The sequence below is a fragment of the Balaenoptera ricei genome, chromosome 12 (genome assembly GCF_028023285.1).
Source record: "Balaenoptera ricei isolate mBalRic1 chromosome 12, mBalRic1.hap2, whole genome shotgun sequence".
Classification (NCBI taxonomy): Eukaryota; Metazoa; Chordata; class Mammalia; order Artiodactyla; family Balaenopteridae; genus Balaenoptera; species Balaenoptera ricei.
In genome coordinates this window covers 13793395-13804505 of record NC_082650.1, presented here as the reverse complement: position 1 = coordinate 13804505, position 11111 = coordinate 13793395, and the positions used below count along the sequence as shown (strand labels likewise).

At 41.4% G+C, this 11111-nt stretch overlaps 1 protein-coding gene and 1 long non-coding RNA gene across 6 annotated transcripts in view; one reads left to right on the top strand and one right to left on the bottom strand.

Annotated features, from left to right (window-relative positions):
* Positions 1 to 570: 570 nt before the first annotated feature.
* FBXO5 (F-box protein 5) lies at positions 571 to 10694 on the bottom strand. Of its 3 annotated transcripts, none has more exons than XM_059940969.1 (5): positions 9957 to 10689; positions 4309 to 5026; positions 3011 to 3101; positions 1879 to 2061; positions 571 to 1157 (listed from the first exon to the last, which is right to left on the bottom strand). In XM_059940969.1, exons 1-5 carry the CDS (start codon positions 10057 to 10059, stop codon positions 906 to 908), a joined length of 1347 nt encoding a protein of 448 aa, XP_059796952.1. In that variant the 5' UTR covers positions 10060 to 10689; the 3' UTR covers positions 571 to 905. The 3 variants fall into 3 exon arrangements, with proteins under 3 accessions (XP_059796952.1, XP_059796953.1, XP_059796954.1); XM_059940970.1 differs by having other exon boundaries at positions 10426 to 10688; XM_059940971.1 differs by lacking the exon at positions 1879 to 2061 and having other exon boundaries at positions 9957 to 10694.
* The window catches only part of LOC132375828 (uncharacterized), a 59888-nt gene continuing 59153 nt past the window's right edge, over positions 10377 to 11111 (top strand). For all 3 annotated transcript variants that reach the window (XR_009506123.1, XR_009506124.1, XR_009506125.1), the window contains exon 1: positions 10377 to 10587. This is a non-coding gene — a long non-coding RNA (uncharacterized LOC132375828). The remainder of the gene's footprint in view (positions 10588 to 11111) is intronic.

Below are 11111 nucleotides of genomic sequence, written 5' to 3'. Positions count from 1 at the left end.
TTGAACCATCCTGAGATGCTTATTTCAAGACCCAACTACACAACTACTAGGATACTAGTGGGGAGAAAACTGGAATAGAGCCTGAAACAGAGCCCAGTAATCTCACAAGGTCCTCAGATAAGGAGACAAAGATCCACTCAATGCCTTCACACATACCAGGCAGTGTCCTACAGCTTCTTACTTCAGCTGTTTCTAGGATTAAAATGTTTAAATAAAAGACTCACATTATTTATTAAGCTTGTAACACTTTTATTCATAACAGGAAAAAAATTTATGTACATGTATATACAAAAGAGACATTTATTTTCTTACTCTGGCACATAAAAAATACAGATATATTTACATATGTACAAAATATTAAAACATACAAACCTTACGAATAATGAAAAGCAAGATTTCACAAAAGATACTTTTTTGGGAAATACACACACTGAAAAAGAGGTTCAAGAAAGGTGACAAAACATTTAAATTAACAGACACCAGAAGATGATATTTCAATAGGTATTATTAATTTGGTAAAGCAAATAAAATGTCTCAAATGCTAATGGATGGTAAAGAAGATTTACATTTAAGATTGTCCAGGTAAAATTACATGGTCCTCCTTTACCATAAAATTGAGACAATTTTATTTCATCTCTGAATCACAATCATCAGAAAAACAGTTTTTCTTAAAATACTTAAATTTTCTGATTTATATTGAGAATTTTGAATTTTTTCACATTAAATTGTAAAATATTTTAAGAGTTTGTGTATCCTCTCTTCTCACTGGGGGAAAAAAATCCCATGTACTACACTGATTTCAACATAAAATTGAACATCACAGTACATTTATTTTTTTAAGTTAAAACCTAACATTTTCTAACTAACCTTCAAGATCACTTACAACTAACTGATTTATTAAGAGATCACAGTCGTCGTAAATTCTTCTTGCTTTTCTTAGTACCAGGCAAAGGACCCATTTTAAAACTGGCTTTTAGGGGCTTGCCATTTGAACAGTCTTCAGTGGTATGATAATTACACAGGCACCTTGTGCAATAATCAAATCCACAGCCTTCTCGTTTACAGGTTGCCCGTTGTAAATAACAATCGTATTTTGCAGGTGAATTACAGCGAATACAGGCTTTGAGGCTCTCGTTCTTTTTCAAAGTTCTGGCAACCTAGAAAGAAGAAAATCCATAAACAAATTTTAGTAAGGACTGAATGTAATTTAGGTAGTCAAAACAAGGGCACCTCTGTGCCTTCCCCAATACACGTATAAAGCACTAATGTCACAACTCCCGCCTTTAAGGAGCTTACTGTTCAACGGGTGAGAAACCACTGTCAACTGATCCAGTGGCTATTTCCTAATGCTACAAACATGCTCTTATTCATAAATGCTACTCACACATCAATGCAGAACTTAAATGTCACCTTTTCTGTGAATTCTTCCTGGAGTCACTCAGGAGATGGTTGCTCTTTCACCTCTAGTTCTACTTTTTTAAAAACACCTATTACATTATATGGCATTTATCTTTATATAGCTATGAAGGTTACCATGTTTCCATATCTATGCGGTGCCTGATAAAATTGACTTCTTGCTTAGCTCTCTTCCTCAGTTATTAAAGGCAGTAATTGTGAAACGCAGTACTTAACAGTTTTATAAAAAAACCTTCAAAATCAAGGTTTTTCCTTATTCTCTTAGTGTTTCCAAATTAGATCTCAACAACACTGAACTGTCATAAACAATGCCAAATGATATCTATTATTTTCGGCATAGAAAGACATCTCTGTGTACTTCCCTAATTTGATTAGTTGAGTTATAAATGGTTTTCTTACTCTAAATCCTTTTAACAATAAATGTCCCATATGTTTCTAATTTATTAATAAACAAAAAATTACCTCAGAGAATTCACTGTGTCGACTGTAAGTAGAACCTTTCTGATCACCTGGATCAGGTAACTTGGTTCGAGCGTCTTTTTTGGGGAGAGTCTGGGTGGCTGACTTTTGCACGGATACTAATGGGGTTCTGAATAAAACATACTCTCTGGTTGAAGCGTGTGGTGAAAACTTAATGTTCTTTTCCTAATTAAAAAAAAAAGGTTTTAATAGGATTAAAAAAATATTCTCCTATATTCTCAACAAGCAGGAATTTTTATTATGTTTGTACATGTTGTACATGTAAAAGGGACAAATGAGAATGTAAAGGATTTATTCCTGTATCCAAATTACCTGCATGTGCTTAAACACAGCCACCCACAACTATTCACACATTTAAAGCCTAACAACCAAGCTGTTGAGCAAAACTGTAAATCAGAAATTGTGAGAAAGCGCTTTACACTCTTAGTATGTAGCATCTAATACATGATTTATAAAGCACTACCACCAGAACAAAAGGTCATTCTCCCCACCCACCAGTAGATGGCAACAGTCACTGTTTAAGTGTCCCCTCAGTGCTAGGAATGGATTCAAAACAATCTTTTGGAGTAGAAAAGTTTCCATTAACACCAGCTTATACCTAAAGAAACTGAACTTGGAGAAGTTAAGCAATGCTTGTCTAAAGCTACACAGCTAGTAAGTAGCAGCACCAAAATTTGGACCTAAGTCTGCCAACTCCTAGGCCTGAAATTTTAATCATGTGTCGATCTTGATTCTCAGAAACATCTCCAAAGTTACTAAGTATTTGGTAAAGTAAATGAATTCCTTTCCTGCATTAAGAATCTTCAATATGTAGATAATTACTGTTTGTTAACAGCTAAACTACAAATGGCAACCAAGATTAGCTATATGGTCAACTCTCAATGAGATCTGAGTAGTTTTCCCTTTATCTTCGGACATTTCCTTTCATGGAGAACCCAAGAAATAAATGACTGGGGTGGGATCCCATCCCCTTTATCTTTGAATTATTTTAATGAGTTACGAATGTAAAGGATTTCCAGATCATCTGTTATCCTTGCTATTTCCCCCTACGATTTCAAAGGTAAAGAGCACTAGCTGTTATATTTTAAAATTAAAGCAACTGCAAAAGACTTACGGTAATTCTTTGTATTGCTTTATTGTACAATTGCAATGCCCCCTTATCATCTTCTAGAATCTTCTTCCAAGTTGTGCTCACTTTAGACACACTGGAAAAGTAAATGATTATAAAGGAAACAATTAAAGCACCACAAAGAGCTAAGATGACTATATTACAGAAACATTAACAGTGCAAAAAAGAAATTTCTATTAGCAGTGCTTCTTAAACTCGGCTATACATTAGAATTGCCTGAGGCATGCACTTAAGATTTAAGGATGGCCCATGCCTAGTCACTTGGGTTTAATTGATCTAAAATGGGGGCCAGGGCGCTGTATTTTTTTAAAAACTCACCATCAAGTAATTCTAAGTGGATCCAGGCTTAAGAACCACTACACTTCGTACTTCACTTTTTCACAATATCCACAAATATCAAATAAGACGCCCCATTGTATATATGGCACCATCTTGGTTATTTATTAATATTAGACAAATTTCAAACAACTTGAGGACATACTGCTATTAGTAGAAATCAATTTAAAAAATCCATTTTGCTAACAAAAATGTTGTGAGGTTGATTATCCCTCAAGAAGCTAGCCAATAATAAAAATCAATCCTTACTTATGTCTGTTTTGCTTCACCTATATTTCATGGACCAGTGTAAAGTAACACAAAGAGTACCTCTAAAAAATTTCTCAAAAAGCCAAAAATGAACCCAGTTGAGCTGGAAGCAATCTAATCCAATAGTCTGGATAATCATCTTAATTCTCAGTTACCTCATCCTAACAGGTTTTCTTTGGTGGAATGCGAAAGGGTGGTCAGTATAAGGTTTCTAAGAAATAGTTAATAATCAGACCCATTTGTGGGTTTCTGTATTTTCATCACTCTCAAATTTGAAAACGGCCTAAAAAGAACAGAAATTATTTCATACTTTCAAGTGTGACAAAAATCATAATGCCTATTGGACCTGTACACCAGACCTAGGCTCTTGTTTTATAGTTAAGACTAAAAGATGGAGCTTACGTATGAACAATTTCAGAACCAAAAGGAACAAAGATCCCAATCTCACAGAAATAGTTTTCTAATAGCATAAATATGAAATTTGAAATAACTGGATTAAATGCATACTTTAAAAATTATCTTTCTTTCCTCCTAGTGACACATAAGTAGTAAAATACCAGCAACCAGACAAAAGTCATCACTTCAATTAAAAACAGTGCAAGACTACCCTACTATGTCTTTGCATGAGCTGGTGGTACTGAGCCATCTAACAGAATGTTCATGGATTATATTAACAAACACAAAGCAACAATACTTACTTGATTAAGTCCATATCACTGAGCTGTGTCAAAATATTTGCTAAGAGATGTCTGAGTCCCCTTCGAAAGAGTTCACTGAGAATATCTACACAGTCTAGGCCCATTTTCCTGCCAATTATATTCTGTAGTCTAAAATTTCCACTGGATATAAATTCCTTCAGCTTCTCCCAATCTATTTTAGGATTTCGTTTACAATTTTTTTTTAATGTTGAACAAACCACTTTTTCAAAATGAAGAGCCGGCAGCAAGTTTTTGTTGGGATATTGGTCTGGGCTTTGCGTCCGTAGCAGGCAAGATTGTGGACTGTCACTGAAATTTTCCACCAGGGGAAGGCTACTGTCTTCATGTTCACTGAGGCCACTTTGCTGGGAAAATGAAGAGTAGCCACTGTCTTCATAAGGTCCACTGGTCTCTAGTTCTTCTATGTCGTTCGAACTATTAAGTGTTTGCTGTACATGTAGATTTTCCTTATTATGCAAGGGCTTGCTCTCAGTTTCAAGTTCTACAATCCTGGGGCTCACGATCGGTGACCCAATATCTGATAACCTTTCATAGTCTTTAATGAAGTCTTTATAAGAACCTTCCAAATTCGCAGTAGTGTAGGAACCTTGTCTTCTATTGTCATCAGGCTTTACCGGTTTAATTCCAGAATGAACATGGTTATAGTTAAAATCACACTTCATTTTGACAGAGACAGTGGAACTTTCTTCTTTACAACCTACAAAAAGAACATAACATATTTACTTCCTAATGGCAAAATTTCCACATATCCCTACTTCTAAATTTGGGATATAGAGACTTAATTACTTTGCATTCTCTCAGCACTGTGTACTGCCTATGTAGCTGTGAAATTATCCAAGTTTAATATGAGAAAACATTACTAAAACCTTATAAAAGTATACACATATATATTCTTGAGGGGGTACCTTCAGTACAGACTGCTTTTAAATCTGTATAACTCTACCATCTGACTTTTAGAGTCATATCTGGGTAGAAAGTAGTGACAAAAGGGACTATTTAATAAATATCTGTGCTTATGGAACAAATAAGGAAATGTGATACACCAAGAGTGCGGTCTGAGATAAGAAATATCCTTATAGAAATCAAATACTTCTAGAGAAATATGGTTAAGACAATGGAGGAGGGGAATGTCAAAATAGTTTTGATAAAAGTAGCAAAAAAATTTGTATATTTAAATGTTAGTTTAGCAATTATTATAAGCCTTACAATAATGAATCAAGAAATCTATAGGTAGCTTGGAGAAAGGACTGAAAAGGCAATAAATTTAATCATTTGAAAGTTAACCATACTACTGAGTTTTTGGGCCAGATAATTTTGCTGGGGGCTGTCCTGTGCACTGTAGGATGTTTAGCAACTTTTAGCCATTTGATGCCATTAGCAGCCACTACTCCCCAGTCAGGACAATAAAAAATGTCTCCAGTAACCACTTACTGGAGTGTGGGGAAGCCAGCAGAAGCCAAATTTCCCCCATTCCTTAGGTGAGAACCACTGCTTTAAAGGATGATTAGGATTTCTGTCAGGTAGTAGAGACTGGGAAGGAATGGGTTCAAGGAAACTGCTTAGCATTTTTGAAGGCAGAGTATATGGATGGTATGTGCTTCTAATGTACTCCCCCATCTACTATACCCCCTGCAAACCAACCACAGGTAGGTAAAAATTTACCCTATAAGTAAATGTAGGTACAGCATCTGTTCATATTAATTTTACTGTTTTTACTTAGAATCTCTAAGTACTAAAGGACACCTTGATAGCAAGTAACCTTGTAGGTAGAGACTCTCTTAATTAGGTTTAAACTAAGAGTTCAGGGGCATAAAAGTAAATAAACCCCCAATTAACCCTAACTCTAGAACAAATTATTCTGAGTGGTTCTCTTCTACTCAGAAGAGTAAAAAATTCCAAGAGATTTTTATTTTTGCCTCAAGTAAAGAATTAAGTATGATTTACTCAAGACTACATTTTATCTAAGAGGATAAAAAAGAAGCCACCAACAAAGACACACCTTTTACTTTGTTTAGTTGCCTAAAGGGAAGAAGCCTGAAACTGTATTTCAGAAACTCAAAATTCTTTTCAAAAGCATTCTTCCTCTGTTGTCTTTAGAACTTAGTTACTGCGAGACTATCCTATAGAACCCCTTTCATTCAACATTGTTCTTTGGATACGGACAGTTCTTTAAATTTAGAGCTAATAATGATTCAACTTCCTTATTAAGTGTTTAGAAGTTAATTTCCAGTGTGTTTCCAAACACTTGATTCTCACAACCTTTCGAGGTAGAATGGAGAGGCATTATTATTTACAGTTAAGAACACTGCAGCTTATCTAAGTAACTTGCCTAAGATTTGACAGGTAGTTAAGAGGGACAGATTATTCTTCTTCACTGTAAATTCACTGTTCCTTCCACTATCTCACCTGGGAAGTAAGATAAAGAGCATTAAAAAAAAAAAGCATAAAAGTATAAACTTATGGACTTTGGGTTATAATTTAATACTACGTTATTTACATTGTTGCTCAAATTGCTCCAGCTTTTGCCATTCTAAGTTCATGTTCATTTGACATTCCTTACTTTTTGGCACTAAACAAGATGCTCCAGGCTCATCTTGTATTTTTCCTGTTCCAGCCAGAAAATCTATTATTTCTCCAAGGAACTTTGGTTCCTTTCATTGGTTCCAAAATCTGGATGCTGGTTGTAGATTTAGAGTGTGAAGTTTATACTGCAAAATAAACTGAATACCATCTTTTATTTAAAAAAGGAAGCTGAAAGACTGTAAAAAGCTAATTCCATGTCTTTTAACTAGTTCAGTGCTTCCCCATGACCAAGCCAAATGCCCCTAAACAATCTGGGAAATATAACTGATCTGATATTATCCTGGAAGGAAAAAAAAGTATCACATGGTTCTGTGACCTCTTGACTCAGATAGGTGAGGGGTAAGTCTAGTTCTGCCACTTCATTCATTTATCTAATGCCTCTTTAGTGACAGGGTGTGGAGTAGAAAAGAAACTAGTCATGCAAGATCTTTTGGAGGTGAAATCCTGACATCTAAAAGCCTTGTGAAAAACCAGACAGAGGTGGACCCTGGAAGGACAAGTGTTGAGCTTTCAAGGAAGAGGAAGGCCTGCAGGGCTGTGACTTAGTGAGCTAGGGGAAGAACTGATTGAAAATGAAAGTTGGAGAGGTACAGAATGCTCTATAGGATTCTTAGGGTAGACTGGCTTTTATTTAGTGTGTAAAAAAGAGCCTTTGAGGGGTTCTAAGTAGAGACATTTGGTTTACATTAAAAAAAAAAAAAAAAAGATTGGCAACTGTGGAAAATGGATTGTAGGAAGATTCAAGTGAAAGCAGGGGGGCTAGTTGGAGGTGCCTATCACAGGAGTTCAGAGAGTTGGGTACCTGAAACTAGGATGGCCGCAGCGGAAATAAAGATAACTGGATAGATCTGAGATCTTTTTAGAAGGGTAAAGTCAACAGAGGTTGGGGATGTACTGTATTAGATGTGGATGATGAGGGAAAGGGGAGTAAAGAATACCCTGGGGTTTAAATCTTGAGCATCTCAGGTACAAAAAACAAACAAACAAAAAACTGAGCAAGCTTCCTCATTTATAAAATGCAGGTAAGAAAACCAACCAAACTGGATTAAATGTATGGAAGAGTCCCTGTCACTTATAGTTTAATAAATAGAACTTATTTTCACCATATTATTTTTGTAAGCCAAATCCCTTCATATTCTTTATACTGTAAATCACGAACATTTTAAAAGTAGCAAAATGCATTCTACACAGATCTATGCATTTCAGATTACTATATACTTTCCCTAGGAATCATACCCGACTTCAAATGAAAATCCTTGCTCAGCCTTTTGACTAGTTGTGACTAATGTGACCTAGAACATTGAATTAGTCTTTCAGTTTCTTTAAAATGGAAATACTAATGTCAACTCTACAGAGTTGATAACATTCTTAACACCTCTTAGTTACCCACAATCCAATCACGAGGAAGTGGTATGATAGTTAACTGCACAAAGTTTGACCTTCCATTTAACCTTCCAGTGTAGGTGTGACACGTCATATTACAACAGTTAAAAAGATTACAGTGCTTGGAATTAAAAATCTCTACTATCCCAATGCTAAATAGTTGAGTTCTACAATCTCCAATACCTATAAGACAACCAGCATGTGCCCAACACTAATGAGGCACGGCTATTCCTTAAAAATTTAAGAGAGCCCCAAGGCCTGCCGCCATCAACTGCAAACCAGCCATAATCCCTGAGAGAAAATTTTAGAAAAGCCTACTTTCAGAAGTAATGGAAGGCAATAATAGATTTTTAATTTCATTTCCTCAAATTTGTAAATATGGAAAAAAAAATCCAGGGACCAGCAAACACTCTCGTGAGGGGCAAGGCAGTAAAGACAACTGGAATTAAGCAACCAAAAAAATCCCTTCCTGGAGCCACCAAGCTTCAGAATTTCAGAGGGGCTCAAGATTCAGGGTTTTCTAGAAACAGACTTAACCTGTTAAAACATTTTTTGAGTTTTCTACATTCCTTCTCTAAAGAAAGGGGCACTTTTCAGTGATGACCAAATATACAATATCAAGGTGCTGATTTCTAAAATTCTTGGCCATTTCTGAGGTAAAACGAATGCATCTGGATCTCTTTTGGGAGAAGCAACAAAGAGGATAAAAAGTCAGCGTTTATCTGAGTGCCTCCCATCGCACCCAAGAGCTGGAATAAAAGACTGGCTCCTCAGGAGCGCGGGGGAAAAAGAGAACTGATGCTTCACTTCTCAAATCTGCTTCCCAAATTCTTCAAGACCGTCTCAGTTTGGACAAATTCAGGGTTCTGTATTAAAAAGTGCCTTTCTTCCTCCCTCCTTCTGACTCCAGGCCTTGAGACTGAGTCACTGAGTAAAGGGAAAAAAGGAGAAACTGAACATTTTTGGTTGGACGGCCCAGCAGAGCCTGGCCCGATGAGGGGGGCCCTGCATTTGGCGGGATTGGGGCGGCGGGGACCCTGGAAATCCCGAGGGGTCGGAGGGGTGGCCCTCAGGGCGCGGGCCGGCGGAGGAGGCGGGAGATAACAGCGAGCACGATCTCCCGCGCCCGCCAGGAAGGCTGAGGTGACGAAAACCGGGGGGAACTGACTTCCGACCCGGGGGTGCGGGGCACACGGGGAAACGGGGCACAGAAGCGGGGGTCGGGCCCCCGGCCGGACGCTGCGGGCCGCCGACTCGCGGGCCCTGTCAGAGCCGCAGCCCCGGGGTGGGGGAGGGGAAGGAGGGGCGTCTGGCGCCCGGGCCGGCGGGGTGGAGGTCGGTGGCCCCGCGCGAGGAGAGAGGGCCACCGGGGAGGCCGCGACCCGCACCTCCTCGGGAGCCGGCGCCCAGCTACGCGTGCACGGTGGGACCCGGGCCCGCCGTCCCGCCTCGGCACCTCTGCTTCCCCTCCCCGGACCCCTGCCTTCTCCATCCCGGAACCCGGGACCCGCCACCGCCGGCCGCCCGAGGCCCAGCGACGAGCCCCACGGCCGGACTCGGGAGCGCGTCGGGCCCGGGGCGCTGTCCCCCGTCTCCCCCGCCCCCCACTGGGCACCCCTCCTGGAAGGCGCACCCCGCTCGCACTCTCTCCTTTCACCCACCGTCCGAGGGGCGAGGGCGTCCGGCGGCTGTCAGGACGCTGTAGCTGCAGCGGCAGGAATCGGAGGGCGGCCGTGGGGAGCAGCTGCAGGGGCACCGGCTCATGCCAGGGCAAGTGGGGTCCGCCTCAGGTGAGGGAGCTGCACCCGCGACAGAGAAACGGGCCACCCGCTTCTCAGAGCTCTAGCTTCTAAAAGGCGCCAGCTGGTACTTTTAAAATCTTTGAATTTGGTGCCCAAATCCGCACGGCCCAATGGGGCGCGCCGCTCGCACGCGCGCTCCAATGGGAAGGCGGCGGGAGGGGGTGCCCTCACCCACGCCCAATTGGAGGCTGCCGAGGCGGGGCCGAGCCGCCAGGCCCAACCTCCTTCTTCCCCGGCGGCTCCGCGCGTCCGGAAAGATGCTGAGGCCGGGGGCGGGACCTCGGAGCGCAGGGAGGCCACTGCCGGGCCGCACGTGGAGGGAGCCTACCACGCATGCGCGCTCCCGCCACGCTTCCCTTCGCCGCTTGGGGAACGGGCCTCCTGCGGGTCCTAATTTCATCCTGAAGGCAGCTCCGGCTTCTGTCTGAAGATCTCCGATGGGTAGAAAGGGTGGCCGACTTTCTCCGGTCATCTCACAAGCTGGAGTTTGGTGAGTGGCGACTGTGGTCGTCCGGGAATGCAGACTTTCCGGAAGAGGAGCCCTCCCCCAGCCCTACTTAGCCCGCCTCTCTAGGATTTAGGCGCGCTCCTCTCTCCTCCTAGTTTCGCCCCACCCCCGGCTCGGCGCTTTCGCGCAGGCGCTTGTGGCGGGCGGTGGCTGTGGTGTTGGCGGGTTGGCGCTTGCGCGCTGGGGTCCCCCGCGTTTCTGTTTGGGGGGCGGAGAGCGTGGGGCCGCGGTGGGTGGGGCCGCGTCTCTCCCGGCACGTGGAGCTGGTCCCGCTGCCGTGGTGGTGGGAGACCTGGGCCCGTATCTCCCTGGAGCCTTCCGGAGGGAGTGAGGCTGGGACAGTCACTTCTTGTAAGCGTGTTTGTTTTTATTTTCAACCACTGTTCCCCAGCCACCACTGCTTTGTCACGGACGTTTAGCTTATTAAATTTATATCTACTGTACTCGCCGGGGTTTCGTTTCTTTTCAAGGGCCATGCGCACATAGTAGTCCTTGCTCTAGAATGA